This window comes from Sciurus carolinensis, chromosome 17, assembly GCF_902686445.1.
Source record: "Sciurus carolinensis chromosome 17, mSciCar1.2, whole genome shotgun sequence".
NCBI lineage: Eukaryota > Metazoa > Chordata > Mammalia > Rodentia > Sciuridae > Sciurus > Sciurus carolinensis.
Genome location: NC_062229.1, coordinates 56,572,898 through 56,593,810, shown reverse-complemented (window position 1 = coordinate 56,593,810; position 20,913 = coordinate 56,572,898). Strand labels below are relative to the sequence as shown.

The 20,913-nt window shown below is 52.6% G+C and overlaps 1 protein-coding gene across 1 annotated transcript in view; it reads left to right on the top strand.

The window, feature by feature from the left end:
- The window catches only part of Dnah1 (dynein axonemal heavy chain 1), a 68,191-nt gene that overhangs the window by 10,960 nt on the left and 36,318 nt on the right, over positions 1–20,913 (top strand). Inside the window, 20 exon segments of the mRNA XM_047531081.1 lie at positions 522–774; positions 4,446–4,603; positions 5,460–5,671; positions 6,795–7,093; positions 8,148–8,298; positions 9,212–9,405; positions 9,515–9,740; positions 10,289–10,408; positions 10,889–10,971; positions 12,289–12,430; positions 12,950–13,105; positions 13,459–13,657; positions 13,736–13,989; positions 15,532–15,744; positions 17,414–17,578; positions 18,040–18,161; positions 18,284–18,389; positions 19,126–19,305; positions 19,923–20,063; positions 20,586–20,749. Of these exon segments, the coding sequence (XP_047387037.1) occupies positions 522–774; positions 4,446–4,603; positions 5,460–5,671; positions 6,795–7,093; positions 8,148–8,298; positions 9,212–9,405; positions 9,515–9,740; positions 10,289–10,408; positions 10,889–10,971; positions 12,289–12,430; positions 12,950–13,105; positions 13,459–13,657; positions 13,736–13,989; positions 15,532–15,744; positions 17,414–17,578; positions 18,040–18,161; positions 18,284–18,389; positions 19,126–19,305; positions 19,923–20,063; positions 20,586–20,749 (3,538 nt within the window).

Below are 20,913 nucleotides of genomic sequence, written 5' to 3'. Positions count from 1 at the left end.
CCCAGCTCGAGCCAGGCCCAATCTGTGACTGAGGCCAACTCCTCCAAGGGCACCACCAGCTCAGATCTGAATTCTGCCTTGCTCGATTTGATCTGTGACTGTCTGGACTCTGACCAGTAAGAACCAGAGGGCTGGTACCTCAGAGACCCCAGGAAGGGAAAATGGCCATTATTTGTCAGGTCAACTCTGAGCAGCTGGCAGTGCTTCATCAGCATGATGCGGAAAGGAAGCTGAGGCCATCAAATGAATGATATCCGCCCTGGGTGTGGCGTTCAGACCTCCTGTCTGAGCACAGCTCTTTACAGTTTTCAAAGCACTTTCACGTTCATCCATGACACCCTGTAGGGTGGGCAGGGTAGGGAGTGTTATTATACCTATTTCACATGCTCCACAGGGGATCAGAGAAGGGAAACCACGTACTCAGGGCCACTGTACAGCAGTGACACAGCTGGCTAAACCCCGGTGCCTGACCCAGAGAGCCTGACCACATGCCCCCTTCTCCCTCCTACCCAACCCCCCAGGCAGGCCACCCCTTCTGATCTGTCAGTACTGGGTGCCACGGATCCAACTTCTCTTCTGCGCCGAGGACCCTCACGTGTTCACGCAGCGTGTGGTCCAGGCCAACGCCCTGCGCAAGAACACAGAGGCGCTGCTGCTGTACAATCTGTATGTGGACTGCATGCCCTCCGAGGGCCAGCGGCTCATCAACGAGCAGAGTCTGAACAGGATCAAGCACTGGGCCATGAGCACACCCCGGATGCGCAAAGGTTCCCTGTGAGTCCCTGCATTGCCTCCTCCCGGGGGTCTTTCCATGGGGAAGTAGCATTACCAGGCTGGTAGAGCTCCCGTGGGGTTCATCTGTGTGGGGCTGTCTTGCCCGCTGTACCACGGGACTTGTTGGGCCCCCAGATGTTCATCTCCAGATCTCTCATTATCAAGATGGACTCATGGAGCTGGTGTGGTGGCACATGCCTATAATCCCAGTGGCTCAGGAGGCTGAGGCAGGAGGATCGCAAGTTCAAGGCCAGCCTCAGTAACTTAGTGAGACCCTGTCTCAAAATAAATAATAAAAAAGGACTGGGGATGTGGTTCAGTTGTTAAGCACCCCTGGGTTCAATCCCTGGCACCAAAATAATGGTACCAAAATGGATTTTACTTTAGTGAAAGGGGTAGGAAGCATTACTACCATTTTTTAAAAATTTCAGTGCTCAAATTTGGCCAGGGGGAGCCTCTTCAAGCTACTTCCCTATGTGGGTTTGACACGTTCCCATCACTGCGTGAGCATAACCTTACTTTGTGGCACATTGAGAAGTTCAGGCTTATCTTGTACTTTCCCAGATCCAGCCCTGAAATCAATTTTTTCTCCAAAGTGGGGAATTTAGAGGTCAAGATTTGGGCATTAGATGTACTTGTTGTTTCTGGGAAACCATTGCTTCAAGATTCTTAAAGCAGATGGATTTGGGAAATGATAGAGATATAAAATATTATTACTTTGCATTATATTGCATATACCCTCTACACATATCTTTTTCTGTGTGTATTGATCTGTCTGTTAAAAACCCACCAGTTCCTACTGAAACCTTCAAATTGACTCTAACACCACGGGGCTCATTCTCGCTTCTATGTATCTGTTAATTCCCTCCTCCAGAAGAAAACTGGCTCCCACCATTCGAAGTACGTTGACCTATTTGTTTAGTCCTAGAATACACAGAATGCAGTTTCAAATTGCTAATCCATAACTTTTAGAAGAAAAACTCTATACTTGTTGGTGTCCTAGTTTAGTCTGGGGCTTATAATCCAAATACTACATTTGGAAGTTACTTGCTTTGTTTCTTCCTACTGTTTCTTTCTACTCCTTTCAATGGGATGCCCTCTTCCTTTTATGAACTGCATCTTGGTTCGTTTATTACATACATACATATATATGTTATATATATAGACACACACACATATGTATACACATACACATATACATATATAAACATATTAAATATATATAATATGTACTAAATATTCATACATATTAAATATATATGTGTGTATATATATATTTCTCTGTATATGTATACTACTCACTATATTTATTACTCAAAGAGACTTACTCAGGCCAGGTGCTGTGGTGCACACCTATAAACCCAGTAGCTGGGGAGACTGAGGCAGAAGGATCATGAGTTCTAAGCCAGCCTCAGCAATTTAGCAAGACCCTGACCAACTCATGAGACCCTAAATAAAATATTAAATAAAATATTAAAAAAGGACTGGGGATGTGACTCAGTGGTTAAGCGGCCCTGGGTTCAATTCCCAATACCAAAAAAAAAAAAAAAAAAAGGCTTACTCAGAGAACTGTCATTCTCCAGTCCCGTTTGCTCTATCCTGTCCACATGCTTCCTCTTTCCACCCTGTTCCTACCACATGCCTGTAGGTACACAGCATCACTAGTTTCTGGTTTATCTCTTATTACCCAAATGAGCAGATCCATACATATATATTACACACATTTTTATTTTCTTTACATGAGGTACCCTAGGTATATATACATGAGATACACTTTAGAAAGTCTTGCATTTTAGGGCTGGGGAGATAGCTCAGTTGGTAAAGTGTTTGCCTTGCAGGCACAGGGCCCTGGGTTTGATCCCCAGCACTGCAGAAGAAAAAAAAAAAAAAAAAAAAAAAAAAGATCTAGAAAGTCTTGCATTTTGCTTTATTCAATTACAATATACCTGAAATCAGTCTATACCAGCTCATTCAGATTTCCTTCATCCCTTTTACAACTGCATAGTAATCCTTTGTGTGGATGTACGATAGTATATTCAGCCGTTCTCCAAGATATAGATGCTTAGGTTATTTTGCAGTATTTTTTAATTCCAAAAATGCCTTGTAAATTTGTATGTTCAAATTGATGAATTGTAGCTTTGGGGTAAATTTTTAGAAGTAGAATTGCTAGATAAGTGCCTATGTCATTTTTGTTTGTTTATTGGTCCTAGGAATTGAACCCAGGGGCGCTAAGCCACTGAGCCACATCCCCAGCCCTTTTTATGTTTTATTTTGAGATGGGGTCTCACTGAGTTGCTTAGGGCCTCGCTAAGTTGCTGAGGCTGGCCTTAAACTAGTAATCCTTCTGCCTCCACTTCCTGAGCTGCTGGGATTACAGGTGTATGCCACCGGACCTGGCCATATGTAGTTTTTTTAAGTATTGCCAAATTTCCCTCCTCAAGGGTGGTTCATTTTACATACCTACTAGCAATATGTGAGAGTGCCTGCTTCCCTGCAGCCTTTCCAAGAGTATATTTAATACTACCTAATTTTTTCCCAGTCTGGAAGGTAAGGAATAAATGGTATCTCAGTGTGGCTTTCATCCCCAGCCCTTTTTATTTTTTTAATTTTTTATTATATTATAGTTTTATTTTTATTTTTTATTTTGATACAAGTTGCTCAGGGCCTCAATAAGTTGCTGAGGCTGGCTTTGAACTGAATTGGTTCAAGATGGCAAATTAGCAGGGCACGGTGGCGCATGCCTGTAATCCCAGCGGCTTGGAAGGCTGAGGCAAGAGGATCTCAAGTTCAATTATAGGTGTGCACCACCGTGCCCAGCTTCGTCCCTTCAATTCTTTACGCAAGTGCTCAATGCCTGTGTGCTGGCCACCCTGTAAATAACAGGCCCCACCCCGTGCACAGCACAGCAGAAATAACCATGAGTTGGACCCTAATCTCCCTGCACTGTCCCTCCCTTCCTGTTGCTTACTGTCCAAAAGGGCACAGTCGCTGAACATAGTGTGAGGAGTTTTGGGATGGCAGGGGTGGGGAGCACTTTGGGATGGTACATAGGGCCTGCCCTCATCCTCAGGAAACGAGATGGTCCTGGGAAAGAAACCCAGTCTAGTCAGGCTTAATTAGGGGTTGAAAGGATAAGAGTGTGGCCACCAGCCAAAACAGTATATGCGAAGACTCTCAGGTAATGAAGGCCCTGGAGTCTCCACAGACTCAGAGGGGCTGCTGTGGTGGGAACCCGGTGAGAGTGGGGAACTGGTCTGCAAGGAGGGTAGGAAGGGGCCAATGGGAAGGGTCCCTTAGGTCACCTAAAGAGATTGGGCTCTACCCTAAGATCCAAGAGAAGCAGGGACAGGTTTTAAGCAGAAGGATGTGATCAGATTTGAGTTTTCTGGGGAGTGGGTGGAGGTGGAAAAGGGGGGACCTGGCACTGGGGGGCAACATTGGGAAGCAGGAAGCCCAGTGCACAGACTCAGGGACTGATATGACAAGGGACAAGCAGGTTATTGGCTCAGAGACAGGGACGGGTGCTACACCCATGGATCCAGAGAGGACACTTCAAGCTTGTGTCCCCAGGTCTATGCCAGAGCACAGCCTGCACCACCGCTGGCCCACAGCATGGGGTCAGTTGGATGTGTGGAGCCCTGACCCCCCACCAACTCCCTTTCCATGGACAGGGTCCTCGAGCACCTCAGCAATCTCACCAGAGAAGTGAGCCTGGACTATGAGCGCAGCATGAACAAGATCAACTTCGACCAGATTGTCTCCTCCAAGCCTGACACGTTCTCCTACGTGACCCTGCCTGAGAAGGAGGAGGAGAAGGTGCCGGAGCAAGGTGAGGGTTGTCGGACCCCATAGCCATCCACCTGGTCAGTGCCTCCCTCCCATCTCTCCCTCTAGGATCTCCTGTCCTGCTCCTGGGGGTCCCCTGAACCTGACACTCCCCTGCACCCACCCGGTCCCCAGCATTCGTGTCTGTTTATCGGCTGCCTGAAGAGCTCTGGTCAGGGGAGGGGGAGGAGGACTCTTTAAAAAATATGTGTCTGAGTAATGCAGAAGCCACAAGGTATTGTGTGCCAGGAAAGCCATCGTTCAGAAGTAGATGATCAGGCCTCGAGGACACATAGCCCTTTCTTCCTCCAGAAGCAAGGGTAGCGCTGGCATTACTGCGGCCCCACCAACACCTGGTAGACTGAGTCTCAGAGCGGGATGCCAGGTCCCCCAGGAGATCCTGGCTTTGAGTCCACTGATCCCTGCTAACTGCATTTCCTGGACCTGGCTTTCCCACATGCTGGGCCCAGGGTGCAGGCTGGGGTGTAGACAGCAGGGTGGGTTCTGAGGGACCCTGGTGCCCACATCATCCTTCCTTGGGGTTCTAGGGCAGGCCTCAGGTTGCATGCAGCATGGGTGGGAGAAGATAGGGAGTGAGACCACAGTTGCCACCCACTTCTCAAAGGGGCCCCTGACCAGGGAGGCCTGGAGTTTACCCTTTTCCCAGAGCAAGCAACTCACTGTGGGTATTGGGGTCACTCCAGCAAGCTGTGGGAAAAGAGGGGTTCTGGGAATAAGGCTTTCTCTTTCAGGGAGGAGACAAGAACCCTGTCCCTCCACCAAGCACCCTCTAGATGTGTCCCTAGCCCTGCTGTGTCCTAGGCAGTTCTAACACTGGCCTTGGGCTTCCACTCCTGCAGGCCTGGTGAGTGTCCCCAAGTACCCCTTCCGGGAGCAGAAGGAGGACTTCACCTTTGTGTCCCTGCTCACACGCTCAGAAGTCATCACAGCCCTGAGCAAGGTGCGGGCTGAGTGCAACAAGGTGACCGCCATGTCGCTGTTCCACTCCAACCTCTCCAAGTACAGCCGCCTGGAGGAGTTCGAGCAGATCCAGTCTCAGACCTTCTCCCAGGTGCCTGGGTACCTGGGCATGGTGGGCAGGCTGACCAGGCCCTTGGAGCCAGCACAACAGAATCCCTGGGATGCTCAGGCTTAGTCAATTAGTCGAGACCAGGTCATGACCTCTCCCTCAGCCTTGTTGGCGCCTGTGGTGGGACCAAGAGTGTGACTTGTCTTGCAAAGAAAAGGAGAGTCTGGGTAGGCTCCCTTCCTAATCACTTCCTGCCAGTCCTGGTTGCCATGGGGCAGATCCCTTGTCTTATAAAGAGGAGCAGAAAACCCTACTTCTGTGTCCTCCTGAGGGTCAGATGTAAGGGAAGCAGAATGCAGCCACTCTCTACTCCATGACGTCATTCTGCTTGTGTGTACGTACATATACATACATGTGTGCATGCACGCACCTCTCTCTTGTCTCTGTGTCTCTGTCTCTCTTCATGGCTAGAGGGAAAGCCCTGCTTCTGCCTCTTTCCCTCTTTCCCTCCTTCCCCCTTTCCCTCCTTCCCCCTTGAGCAGCCCTGGGCCCCCAGGGTCATGTGAAGCTATTGGTTGGCAGGGTTTGTGTTTTAGTCAGCTTTTCTGCTGCTGTGACTAAAAGACCTGACGAGAACGATTTTAGGGGAGGAAAAGTTTATCTGGGGACTCACAGTTTCAGAGGTCTCAGTCCATAGACAGCAGGCTCCATTCCTCAGGGTCAAGGTGAGGTAGAACATCATGGCGTAAGAGTGTGGTGGAGAGAAGTGACTTACATGATGATCAGAAAGCAGAGAGTGACTCCACTTGCCAGATACAAATTATATGCCCCCAAGACACACCCCCAATGACCTACCTCCTCCAGCCACACCCTACCGCCTTCGGTTACCACTTGATTAATCCCATCAGGGGATGAATTCACTGATTGAGTTATGGTTCTGATAACCCAATCATTTCTCTGCTTGTGTTGTCGTCTCACACTTGAGCTTTTGGGGGACACTTCACACCCAAACCATAACACTTTGGCAATAAGTTGGGGTGGGAGAGAGCCCTCAGATAAGTCCTGAGGTCACCTCGAAACCCCTGTGCATAGAGTCCTCTAGCACAGCAGCTGTGGATGGCGGGTCCCTGGGGTGACTTCGTGATGACTTCTGTGACCACTCCAGGTGCAGATGTTCCTCAAGGACAGCTGGATCAGCACGCTGAAGGTAGCCATGCGCAGCAGCCTGCGCGACATGAGTAAGGGCTGGTACAACCTCTACGAGACCAACTGGGAGGTGTACCTCATGTCGAAGCTGCGCAAGCTGATGGAGTTGATCAAGTACATGCTGCAGGACACGCTGCGCTTTCTGGTGCAAGACTCACTGACCAGCTTCTCACAGTTCATCAGCGATGCCTGCTGCAGTGTGCTTGACTGCACTGATGACATGGTCTGGGGGGAGGACCTCATAAACAGCCCCTACAGGTGGGGCCCTGCTGGGAAGAGGCAGCTGTTCCTTGTCAGACCCCAGTGGCTGGGTCTGTGCAGCCAGGGCCAGGATGCTAAGCACCCTGTAGATGGTGGGTCTCTGGGGTGGCTTTGTGGTGTGGGAAGAGGACCTTGAGGAGGGCTGTGCCCGGAAGGCAAAGCTGGGCAGCCCCCTAGGCTACCAGACAATGCCCCACAAGTCATGGCTTGTGTTTTGGTGACCCTAATTCACTCAGTCTTTGAGTTACTCTGTTGAGAAATATTCTTTGAGTGCTTGCCCTGAAACAGGCATGGTTCTGTGGAAACCAGAGATATAATTTCTTTTTTCACTGGAAGACAGACAACAAAACCAATTAAATGGACAGTATCATGGGTGATTTTGTTAGGGGTTGGGATAGACACTAGGGGTGGGTCTGTGCCCAGGGCTTCAAAGACAAGGTGACATCTGAGCTGAGACCTGAGGTGTGAGAAGAAACAGGTTATGATGGGGCTACTAGGTGGAGGCACCAATTTGTGCAGGGGCACCCAGGGGAAAGAGGACTTGGGACAGTGGAGGAAGGAAGGACAGGCTGGCAAGTGTGACTGGAGTGGAGAGGGGCAGAGAAATCTGATCAGGATGAGGTGGGAGAGGTTGTAGAGACCCTTCCAGATCATGAAGGGTTCTCTGGGATCACAATTAGGGACTGGATTTAATCTAGAAACCATCAAAGGGGCCCCAGCTGGGCTCTAGACTTGGGACTTTCAGTGGGCTGTAGACATCTGAAGCCAAGAGTATGGGCTTCCATGGAGATCCTAGGCCAATCTTCCCTGAGGACATCAGGACAGGGAGATGGTACTTCCTCTCTGTGGTTCTTGGGAATCTCTGGGTCCAAGGTAGTTGCAGAGGAACTTGACCGACTAGGGTCTTTCTCTGTGGTAACTTGGAAGTTTCTGGAAGGAAGGAGGAAGTTAGCATCGTGCATGGAGAAGTTCGAGAGTCACAGACTGGCAGGAAGGGCAAGAAGTGCTCCTCAGACCCTTGTGCATAGTCAACCTGACCATTGCCCCTCAGGCCCCGGAAGAATCCCCTGTTCATCATGGACCTGGTGCTGGACAGCTCGGGGGTGCACTACAGCACACCACTGGAGCAGTTTGAGACATCTGTGCTCAACCTCTTTGACAAGGGAATCCTGGCCACCCACGCTGTGCCCCAGTTGGAGAAGGTACAGCTCAGGCGGGTCCTGGGTACCCGCTTCCCTGGTTGCTAGTGGCTCTCCATACTGTGGAGTGCTGCCACCAGTACCAGAGCTCTAAAGTTCTACAGCAGCCCTCCCGACTGGTGGGCAGTGTGCTTGGCCCTGAAGTTCTTGAATATCTTCCTTAATCCTCACCATAAACTGAATTGTGAGCTATTAACATCCGCACTTTGTAGACCTGGAGAAGTTTGGTTTTTAGCCTAGGTCCCAGAGCTGCTAAGAGTGAGAACTGCAATTTGAATTCTAGACTTGCAGAACTAATCCTGCCACATCCCTGAATCCTGTTCCTTTGATCCCACCCAGTTCCTGGTCTCTCTCTCTCTCTCTCTTTCTCTCTCTCTCTCTTTTTTTTTTTTTTTTTTGTACCAGGGATTGACCCGAGGTGCTTAACCACCGAGCCACATCCCCAGTCCTTTTAAAGATTTTATTTAGAGTCAGGGTCTCACTGAGCTGCTGGGGGCCTCACTAAGTTGCTGAGGTTGGCTTTGAACTCACAATCTCCTGCCTCAGCCTTCAGAGCCACTGGGACTGGCCTCTTTCTTCATCTTGAGAGTGGACATGGGCCAACGTCCACATGGGGGGCTAGTGTACCCAGCTGCACATAGCCCACTCCCCGAACCCAAGAACTCTGCAACTCAAGTCCCCTCTCATCTCTCCTGCTGGTCGGTTGGCAATATGGTTGCCCCTCTGCTCTTCTCCTTGGCACTCAGTGGGCCTCACAGTGGTTTCTGGCCTTGCATTGGTCTTTAACCCCCGTAAGACTTGCCACAAGCTCTCTGTGCTTTGAGCACTGCCACCCACTCCGTTTTAAGATCACACCCTCTGCCCACCTACCCGACAGCTCATCCAGTTCTGCCCCTTCCGGCCCCTTTCCTCACAGATGGTGATGGAGGACATCTTTATCAGCGGCGAGCCTCTGCTAGAGTCGGTGGGGCTTCATGAGCCACTGGTGGAGGAACTCAGGTCCACCATCACCAATGCTCTGCGCAAGGCCATGATCCCAGTGCAGGCCTACGCCAAGGAGTACAGAAAGTACCTGGAGCTGAACAACAACGACATTAATACCTTTCTCAAGTGCGTGTGTGCATGCGTGTAGGCGTTCAAGTCTGAGTGTGTCCGCGTGTGTACCCCCACCCACCTTGCTCACCTTGCTCTGCCCCTCACATGTGCTCCCTGTCCTCAGGGCCTACCAGACACAGTGTCCATCGGCGGATGTAGTGCGGGAGGTGGTGCTCACCCACCTGAAGGAGAAAGAGATCCTGGACAACTCACTGCCCAGCAGCATCATCATCGGGCCCTTCTACATCAATGTGGACAATGTCAAGCAGAGCCTGTCCAAGAAGCGCAAAGCCCTGGCCACTTCCATGCTAGACATCCTGGCCAAGAACCTGCACAAGGAGGTGGACAGCGTAGGTGCCCACCCGCCTTGCCTCAGTGACCAGAGAGCTACATACAAGCATCCTTGCATATATGGTATATTCCTGCTAGCAAAATGTCCCCAGGCAGGGTCAGGGCACCTGCAGAGGCCTAGGTCAAGGGGAAGAACTGGAAGTCCCCCTGCTTTGATGCCTGCCTGCCTGCAGGGAGCTGTTCCACGTAGGAGGTTGCTGTCTCCTTTCCTGAACTCACCCCTGGGAAGCCCTGACTTAGCACACCCTGGAATGGATCATCCTAGAGGGCTGAGGGTGTGCAAATGCAGGCCTCAGAAGTCCTGAGTGTGTTGGTGGAACGAGAGAAATCTGGTAGGATAAAGCCCACGGAGAGATACCCTTGCCTCACAAGAGCCCTCAGCAACCCAGGGAGCCTGCCAGGAGCATCTTTCTTAGAAAGCACTGCAGAGTGTTGGGGTGAAACAGCACCTGTTGGGAGCCACTAGGGACCTACAAGGAGGAGCAGCCTCCAAGGAAGGCAAAAGAGGGTCACACAGCCCTCCCCAGCTCCTTCCTCCCACTGCCAGATCTGTGAGGAGTTCCGTGCCATCAGCCGCAAGATCTATGAGAAGCCCAACAGCATCGAGGAGCTGGCCGAGCTGCGGGAATGGATGAAGGGCATCCCCGAGACACAAGTGGGGCTGGAGGTAAGGTGGGCACATGGGACGGGGGACCAGTGTCCAGGGGTCTGGTAGGACTAGAAGTCAGGTGGGCACATGGGGGACTAGATGCTGGAGGCACTGGGCTTGGTGTTCAGGGACTGGGGACAGGGGCAGGGCTGGGAGATCAGGAACGCAGAGGCTGGAGGTGGGGTAGATACCAGGAGGACAAGTGGACCTCAGGAGGCTGTGAGTTGCGGGGTTTGCAGATACTAGGAGCTATGCTGTGTGGGAGGTCACGAGGGCCAAAGGCATGGGTCGGGGATCAGAAGCTACAAGTGCAGGGGCCATATGACTCTTGGAGCCCTGGCCCTGCTGCTGGTCTCTCCACCCTGCACATCCTCTCCTGCCCAGGTCTTTCCTCTTTGGAAGGGAACAGTCCTTCCCTAGCACCCAGTCACTTTGAAAAGCCCCCATCCCAACAAAGCCTTTCCCCAGCACAATTCTGATCTCTCTCTGTCCATTCAGGAACGGATTGTCAAAGTCATGGATGACTACCAGGTCATGGATGAATTCTTTTACAACCTCAGCACAGAAGACTTCAACGACAAGTGAGTGGGAACATTGTCTCCCACCCTAGCAGGGGATGGGGGAGGAGGTGCTGCAGTGGTTCTCAAATGTCTCAGCTGCCCCCGGTTGTGTAGTCACATCAGAAATGCCTCGCCAAGCCAGGCACAGTGGCGCATGCCTGGAATAGCAGTCACTCTGGAGGCTGCAAGAGGAGGACTGCAAGTTGGAGGCCAGTCTTAGCAGCTTAAGGAGTCCTTGTCTCAAAATTAAAAATAAAATGGGATGGGGACATAGCTTGGTGGCAAAGCACACCTGGGTTAAATCCCCAGTCCCACCAAAAAAAAAAAAAAAAAAAGAAGAAAGGAGGAAATGTAAGAAGGAAGGAAAGGAAGAAAGGAAGGGAGGGAGGGAAAGAGGGAGAAAGCAAAGAAAGAGAAAAAAAATGTCTTGCCGAGATGAAAGAGGTCACAACTGCACATGGGCGACCAGGCCAGGCAGGGTCAGGTAGTCAGTGGGCCAGAAGGAAACCATTTGGGGCACAATCCTCTTGGTTCAGGAACTCATTTGCTCCCTCGGTCCTGTCTCTGTTCCATCCATGATGTGCTACGCATGTTTACCCTGGACCTAGACTCCCCACTTTGTGATTGGGGAGCACTGAGAGAGAAGGCAAGGCCCCACCTGGTGGGAGGCCCTGGGCCACTAGAAACCCTTCACCCAGCCCTGCCTCACAGACAAGTTGGGGAAGCTCCAGGAGCATCAGGGCCCTGCTCAGGACCCCATGACACCAGCCTAACAAGGCAACCTGGTGCTCAAGAGGGGCCTTCACCCCAGGGTTGGCGTCCTAGGCTGCAGCAGGTGGAATTCCCAAGTTCCCTGGATAACCTACGTCAGCCTAGCAGAGGGAATCGGTCTTATATGAAGGAAGCTGGCCTAGTGGCCTTGGTTGGTCACCGAGGACATGCAGGCTAGAGACTTGCTTTGCCTCATAGGAGGTGAGGCCCTTCAGTGCCTGGGGCTTCAGAGGGAACTTAGCATCACTTTTCTCATTTCCACTTATCTCTGTCATCACACTGGGCACATTGGATCTGCAACTCATTGCAAGCTGCTGCAGCTCCCAAAGGCTAGGGCAGAGCTTGCCTCTCTCTTGATGGTAGTAGTTACCTCCCAGCTCTGCTGGACTTCCCAGTTGCCCAGTCCCAGCTGGTTCCAACTGCTACCTAGGTTCCTCCAATCCTGCCAATACCCCGGCTACCTGGATGCCAGACCTGGGTTCCTGGAAGAGTACCCCTGTCTGGCCTCTCCATCCCCATCGTTTCAGCTGTGGCATTTCTCCCAATCCCAATCCCCATCCCGACCAGGTGGGCTGCCAGCAACTGGCCCTCTAAGATCCTTGGGCAGTTAGAGATGGTGCGGCAGCAGCATATCGAGGATGAAGAAAAGTTCCACAGAATCCAGATCATGGATCAGAACAACTTCCAGGAGAAGCTGGAAGGACTGCAGGTGGGGCTTGGCAGAGGCTCTGTGCTCCGACCCACTTCCCCACTTACACACACACACACACGTGTGCACACACATGCACGCACCATGCTGCAGGCCTGGCCTTATTTCTTGCATTTAAGACATGCTTTGTTGATGTGTGATGGACCAGTGGATAAATGAATGAACACACGGCTCAAAGAATGAACTAAAAGGTCAAAGAGAAGCCTGAGCAGCAAGCTTCGGAAGAATTCAGAGTAGTGCAGCCCAAGTCTTCTGTTGTGTCCTTGCGTCCATCCCCAATGGGCAGTGGGCACAGTGTTTAGGGCACTGAGTCTCCCCCTCCTTTTCCCCAGCCTTGCCAGGCCACCATAGAGCAGTCAGCCTTCCTGTAATGGGCTAGCAACCTGCTCACTCCAAAGTCCCCTCAGAGCTGGAAGAAGTCAAAGCCCCAGGAACTCGGGTTCCCTGAGGTGGGAGTCGGGGGACCCATGGGCATGGTGGGGTTTCAGGGGCATGTGACCCTTGCGCCTTGGCCTGCAGCTTGTGGTAGCCGGCTTCTCCATCCACGTGGAGATTGCGAGAGCACACGAAATTGCCAACGAAGTGCGGCGGGTCAAGAAGCAGCTGAAGGATTGCCAGCAGTTGGCCATGCTCTACAACAACCGCGAGCGCATCTTTGGCTTGCCTGTCACCAATGTAGGCCTCCCGCGGGCACCCTCCCCTCTTAATAACCTGGGCTGGAGGAAGCAACCTGCAGCTGAGGTCACATCAGAGGCCAGCTGCTATGCCCAGGGCTCTGGCATGTTGGGGCAGGACTGAGCATGCTGCAGAGTGGAGATAAGCACCTTGGCTCTCAGGTTCAGAAGGCCAGTGGAAAGAGGCAGGAGGCCATAACCTGGGTGGGACAGGAAGGGAGGCCAAGCCTGGGTCTCTGGGGCAGCAACAGGGATAGCATCCGGGAACAAGGACGGAGAGAGTAGGTGGGCCCAAGTAGGAGCAGTGTGGAGAGATCCCAGGGAGCATCCCAACCCCGTCCTCGGTCCCTGCAGTATGACAAGCTTTCCAGAATGGTGAAGGACTTCCAGCCCTACCTGGATCTCTGGACCACAGCCTCTGACTGGCTGCGCTGGTCTGAAAGCTGGATGAATGATCCCCTGTCAGCCATCGACGCCGAGCAGCTGGAGAAGAACGTCGTCGAGTCCTTCAAGACCATGCACAAGTGCGTGAAGCAGTTCAAGGACATCCCAGGTAGGTGGCCAAGCCAGCCCGTCCCCACCTTCCCTGTCTATGCTGGCTGCCGCTCAGGCCTGCTTCCCTACCCAACAGCCTGCCAGGATGTGGCCTTAGACATCCGAGCCCGCATCGAGGAGTTCAAGCCATACATCCCGCTGATCCAGGGGCTGCGCAACCCTGGCATGCGGAACCGGCACTGGGATGTGCTGTCCAATGAGATCAACATCAACGTCAGGCCCAAGGCCAACCTGACCTTCTCCCGCTGCCTCGAGATGAACCTGCAGGATCATATCGAGAGTATCAGCAAGGTGGCTGAGGTGGCTGGCAAGGAGTATGCCATTGAGCAGGTAGGCAGCCACCCGCAGACCACCTCGCCCCACCCAGTCCCTGCTGGGCAGCCTGCCCTCCAGTCTTTGCGATGACAGTCATTAGGGAGAATGATATTAATCAGCCCCATTCCTGGAGGTCATCATGCCCAGGGGGTGAGATGCATTCTATTTTTTTTTAAATTTTTTAATTTATTTTTTAATTTCTTCTAATTAGTTATACATGACAATAGAACACACTTTGACCCATTGTACACAAATGGAGCACAACTTCTCATTCCTCTGTCTGTACATGGTGCAGAGTCACACGGGTCATGTAATCATATATGTACACAGGGTAATAATGTCTGTCTCATTCTATCATCCTTCCCATCCCCACTGCCCCACCCCTCCCCTCACTCTCCTCTACGTTATCCAAAGTTCCTTCATTCTTCCCTCCCCTCCCCTACTATGGATCAGCATACACTTATCAGAGAAAACATTTGGCCTTTGGTTTTGGGGATTGGCTTATTTCACTTAGCATGATATTCTCTAGTCCATCCATTTACCTGCAAATGCCATCATTTCCTTCTTCTTTAAGGCTGAGTAATAGTCCATCGTATATATACCACATTTTCTTTCTCATTCATCTGTTGAGGGGCACCTAGGTGAGTTCCATAGCTTACCTATTGTGAATTGAGCTGCTATAAACATTGATGTGATTGTGTCATTATAGTATGCAGATCTTAAGTCCTTTGGGTATAAAATGAGGAGTGGGATAACTGGTCAAATGGTGGTTCCATTCCAAGTTTTCTGAGGAATCTGTATGCTGCTTTCCAGAGTGGTTGCACCAATTTGCAGCCCCACAAGTGATGGATGAGTGTAAGAGATGCATTCTATTGAGTGTTAATAATGTATGTAAAGTGCCTGGCACAGTGTCCCCCATCGCTTTCCTCAGTTACCCCCTCAAGAAACCAGGAAAGATGGGCTGGGGTCATGACTCAGTGGTAGAGTGCTTACTTAGCATGCATGAGGCCCTGGGTTCGATCCTCAGCACCACATAGAAATAAAGGTATTGTGTCCACCTACAACTAAAATAAAATGTTTTATAAAAAAAGATGCCAGGAAAGAGTTGGTAGCATTATCCTCATTTAGCTGATAAGTACATGAGCTCAGTGGTAGAGTACTCCCCTGGCAGGCACGAGGCCCTAGGTTTGATCCCTAGCACAAATAAACAAACAAACAAATAAATGATAGATGAGTGCCTTAAGGCTCAGGGGGGTTCAGCATCTGGCCAAGGTGACACAGCCAGAGCTGGGACCAGCACCCACACTCCTAACTGGCACCTTTGCTGCCTCCCAACACACACATACATGTGTGTCACACGCATGTAGCACATATGTGACAGTGAGTCAGAAAAGGGCCCACCGAGGTCTTGTTGACCAGGCAAGCTGAGAGTATTTTCCAGAGTGGCCTCTGCAGAAGTGATAGCCTAGATCTCTTCTTCCCTGACCAGTGCTGGTCACAGAACATGACAACCAGCCCCTTCTGCGGACCCAGCCTTGATTCGTTCCCCCACCCCAGGCGCTGGACAAGATGGAGAAGGAGTGGTCAACCATCCTGTTCAACGTGCTGCCCTACAAGGAGACAGACACCTACATCCTCAAGAGCCCGGACGAGGCCTCCCAGCTGCTTGATGACCACATCGTCATGACCCAGAGCATGTCCTTTTCACCCTACAAGAAGCCCTTTGAGCAACGCATCAACTCCTGGGAGACCAAACTGAAGCTGACCCAGGTGGGCTCTCCGTCCCCTGTCCCTCCCTCACCCCTCCCCACCCCCAGGGAAGCCTGTCTCATAAGTGGTACTTAATGGTATGGTGGGGGGCTTGAAGCAGTGGAGAGCCTGGCCCATGTTCTCTGAGATCCTGGCTCTCTGACAGACCCTCTGCTCAGAAGAGGGTGACTGGGATGGATGGGGCTGTCCATCTATGAGGTACAGCCACTGAAAAAAGCAGTTAGGGGTGTGAAGAGGACAGGAGTAGTCCAAAAATATGGTTGCCAGCAGACCTTCAAAGGGCAGAACAATTGGAACCTCCAGTGTTGGCACTTTATGGGGCCCCAAGGCTCCTCAGTCCCCTTTCCCACACTGCCCTGAACTACATTTGGAGCTGCCTTGGGAAGACGGAACCAGGGTATTGGGACTGCTCCTGTCTCAGGCTCTCAAGGTCAGAGGCAGGGGCAGCTCACAGAGCCCTGAAGGACAGACCTGAAGGTGTGACTTATTGTGCCTTCTTGGGGCCTTTCTGGGAGTTGTGCAGAGAGACCTCCAGTAAAGGCCAGCACCTGGGTGAGAAGGGCTTATCTGTATGTCCCTGGACCACCTAGAGATTCCTGAGCTGGTCACCACTGTCCCTGGGCCTCCTTCCTTAGCTCATAATGTCCCCTCCACTGTAGTTTCTGTTTTTGTTTTTTGTACTGGGGATTGAACCCAGGGGTGCTTAACCACTGAGCCACATCCCCACCCTTTTTTATGTTCTATTTTGAGACAGGGTCTCACTGAGTTGCTTAGGGCCTCACTAAGTTGCTGAGGCTGGCTTTGAACTTGCCATCCTCCTGCCTCAGCCTCCCGAGTTGCTGGGATTACAGGCGTGCGCCACCCACCCAGCTCCACTGCAGTTTTGGCCCCACTTCCCATCGTCTCCAAGGCTCAGCACAAGCACTTTGCCAACTCCCCCACGTGTGTCTGCAGTGTTCCCACTGAGGCCCTGAGTCAGTGCCTCTTACAGAGGCCACCACCATGCTGGGCCCTTGGTAATTCAGTGGTAGAACTGGCCACTTAGTGGACTGAGGGTTCCTCAAGGATGGTAGCCATGCCCTCTTCTGCTGCTCCTCCTGGTGCCCATGTGGGCCTGGCACAGAGCTGACTGTGGCACACAGCTCTTGAGGAGGAGATGAATGAATGAATGAGATGAATGAATGAGAGCTAAGTCCGAAATGGGGATTGGGAGGCAGAAAGGGGAAATGGCTTGTTTGGAAGATGGCTTTGGACTGAGGTTTCAAAGAGCATTTTAGGTATCTCAAGAGCCTGAAAATGAACCTCACAGAATGCTGGCATCATGCACCCCAGAGAACTCCCAGGACACTTTCCTCTGTCACCTTGAGGTTTGCTGGCTTGGGTGTAGTCCCTCACAGGGAAGAGCAGAAACCTTGGCTCCTCCAAGGGAAGAGGGCATGGACTTCTCCTGGGTAATGGGATTCCTCTGGAAGGCAGGCATCCCTACACCTGGTTTTTCCCTGGAGTTCCATGCTGACAGAACCATCTCGACCTTTCCCTGTGGACACTGGTTCTGGTGCCCAATACTCTGCCCAGCACTCTGATGGGGAGAAATAACTTGGTCAACAGAACCCAACTCGGATCCCAGGTCCTGACAGTGCACATCCTTACCCTGTCCTGCCCGGCCTAGGAGGTACTGGAGGAGTGGCTGAACTGTCAGCGGTCCTGGCTCTACTTGGAACCCATCTTCAGCTCTGAGGACATCACCCGGCAGCTGCCCGTAGAGAGCAAGCGCTATCAGACCATGGAGCGGATCTGGAGGAAGATCATGAAGAACGTCTACGAGAACCGGGAGGCAAGTGCGGCACAGCTGGGGAGCAGCTGAGACCCCCCCGGGGGGCACATTGTTGGGTGTCGCCTGGTCCCTTCCCTCCTGAAACAAGGACCGGAGGACAAGCCTGAGGCTTTGACTGTAGCTGTGTCCTAGGGTCTGGGCTCCCTCTTCCCAGAGGGGCTCCCCTAGAAGCACAGCAGTTGACGGTTTGGTGATTTGCAGTCCACATTAGCATTTAGAGGCCCTTGCAAGTCCTGCAGCAAAGCAAGCTCCCCAACTTTGCTTAACCCTCATTTTTTTGATCATAGACTTTTTTTTTTCCCTGTGGAGTTGGCAGGGCTGATGGAGGCAGCCCCTGACTCGGGGACTATTTTCCTGCCCCTTCCTTCCCACTGAAGGTCTCTAGCTGGTGCCGGCGAGCCTGCCTTGCGACCTCCCAGTTGGACTATGCTCACATCCTCTCTCTCTCCCCCACCCCATAGGTGATCAACGTGTGTTCTGACCAGAGGCTGCTGGACAGCCTACGGGACTGCAACAAGCTGCTGGACCTGGTGCAGAAGGGCCTCAGCGAGTACCTGGAGACCAAGAGGAGCGCCTTCCCCAGGTGGGCACCATGGCCCTTGCCCACTGTCAGTGGCCAGCGGGCAAGAATGTTAAGTGACGCCAAAGTTGCCAGGGCCCAAAGACCCTATCTGACCTGTTCTCTCATCCCTGTTCCCGTGGCAGATTCTACTTCCTATCAGACGACGAACTACTGGAGATCTTGTCCCAGACAAAGGACCCCACGGCTGTGCAACCCCACCTGCGCAAGTGCTTCGAGAACATCGCCCGGGTGTGTAATTGGGCTTGGGGCTTGGGGCCGGGACCCCTGGGACACACCCCAGGAAGAACATCTCTCCCCTTGTTGCCAAGCCCCCTTGGTGGGGATGAGGTGGAAATTGAGATTCCTGGTCTTCAGAGACACACATGGGGCTGGTGGGAGGAAGGTCAGCTACAGAACTGTCCCCCCTCTGCTCAGGGTTGGGGGCTCTTGGCTCCCAAATCATCTAAGGGCTCTCTGTCCCCCAGCACACTGAAGTGTTGGCTAGATCAAGAGACCCATGGGGTCTGGGGTTGTGGCTCAGTGGTAGAGTGCTTGCCTTGCATGTGGGAGGCACTGGGTTCAATCTTCAGCACTGCATAAAAATAAATAAAATAAAGGTATTGTATCCATCTACAACTCAAAAATAAAAGTTTGCTAATTTAATGGTTGTAAAATTGCATCAAAGAAGAGAGAGAGAGAGAGACCGACTCACGAGGCCAGAAGGCTTCTGACCCTACCCATCTCCTCCTGATCCACAAAGGAGTCTGTTGATCTGAGTAGAATGGAGACACACAGGACAGACTGAGTCCCCTTCCCCAAGTGCCTGTATGAGGCCAGGGCTGGGGCACAGCTGGGGACCTGAAGTTCCAGCCAAGACAGACATTCAGACTCCCTTCCTAAGTTGGAGGCACCAGTGGGTGGCGTCAGCCTCTGGTGTCCCTGGGGTAACCCTGTTCTCCCCCCCCACCACCGCCATGGCCTGCAGCTGCTGTTCCAAGAGGACCTGGAGATCACACACATGTACTCTGCGGAGGGTGAGGAGGTGCAGCTGACCACCTCCATCTACCCGTCCAGCAACGTGGAGGACTGGCTGCGGGAGGTGGAGCACAGCATGAAGGCCAGCGTGCGCACCTTCATCGAGAGGGCCATCCTGGCCTACCCCACAGTGAGCACGCCCTGCCACACGGCCTTCCCACCTGCCCGCCATGTTGCTCCCTTCCCAGGGCCTCTGTGCTCCTGCCCGCTTCCTCCTCAGGCCACAGCCCTCACCCCAGCTGGTCTCAATGTGTATGAAGTCTCTGGGGGGATCAGGCAGGAATCAGAAAACTTTCCTTTCTACACACACTCCAGAAAGTGAGACTCCTCCTAATAATGATCATAGCACGCTCCCTGTGCCCCAGGCCCTTGGGCTAAAACCACACCTGCTGACCTCTCTAGGTCCTTCCATCAGCCACTGGGCTGCTGGGCGAGGCACCCCACAGAGGAGATTCAGAGATGCTTTCTGTTCTATTGTGATTTGCAAGGGAAGAGCCAGGATTTGAATCCAGGGCTGTGTTCCCAGCCCCGGGGGCTCCTACCTGTCTGCTGCCAGGTCTCATCTGCTCAGGAAATGATTCTGCCCACCCAGGGCTTAATGGCTTCTCTCCTTTTAAGGACTGGTGGAATTGACCCTTCGAGCCCAGAGTTTTAAAGACCAAAGCACAAACAACATTTAAAGAAAGAAGAGGGGAAGGGTCAGAGCTGGCAAGGGCCTGGGTCAACCTGTCCCTGTTGTCTTTCCAGATGCACAGGACCCAGTGGGTTCTGAACTGGCCTGGCCAGGTGACCATTGCTGGCTGCCAGACCTTCTGGACCATGGAGGTGGCACAGGCTCTGGAGGCCTTCAACCTCAGAACCCACCTGTTCCCCAAGCTGTCCCAGCAGGTGGGAGTGAAGGGGATCACTGCATCCCACACCCTTGATGCCCCCCAGGAGAGCCCAGACCCCCAGGAACTTTTTCCTACTTTGATCCTGGAAGAAGCCCAGGGTTGGGTTCAAAGAGCAGGTCAGCCACCCCTGAAATGTGTCTCACAACAGCCACCAGCAGAAGGGACTGGGGGCCTGAGGAGGGCTCTGAGGCCAGGCAGGTACCCTCTCCGGATGACCAGTGAGGGAATCACATGCCTGGGTCCCTCCCGCGCTATCCCTTGGGCCGTTCTGGCTCCATACCACACTCCAGCCTCCAGCTCCTCACCAGGCTCCACCGCCAGGCCCTGAAGCCTCAGATGGCACTACAGAGGGGCAGGTGCCTTGCATATGCCTCCGTTTTTATTTACTTTCTTCCCCTGCCTGGTCCCTGCTTCCCTCCCATCCTAGACTGCCAGTCCCAGCATAGAGGAACCGTTTGCGCAAGAAAGACGTCTCCCTGCAGATAGCAGATAGCTGACGGTGTCCCCCTTCCTGCAGCTCAGTGACCTGGTAGCCCTGGTACGAGGGAAACTGTCCCGCATGCAGCGGGCGGTGCTGTCAGCACTCATCGTCATCGAGGTCCATGCCAAGGACGTGGTAAAAAAGCTGATCGAGGAAGACGTGATCAGTGTGAACGATTTTGAGTGGATCTCACAGCTCAGGTGGGGGCATGAGGGCCACCAGGGCCAGAGTGGCCACCAGGGTGAGGCCAGGAGAGGAATGAACAGTCACTTAAGAAGAGGCTGGTCCCGGGGCTGGGGTTATAGCTCAGTGGTAGAGCACTTGCCTAGCACGTGTGAAGCACTGGGTTCGATTCTCAGCACCG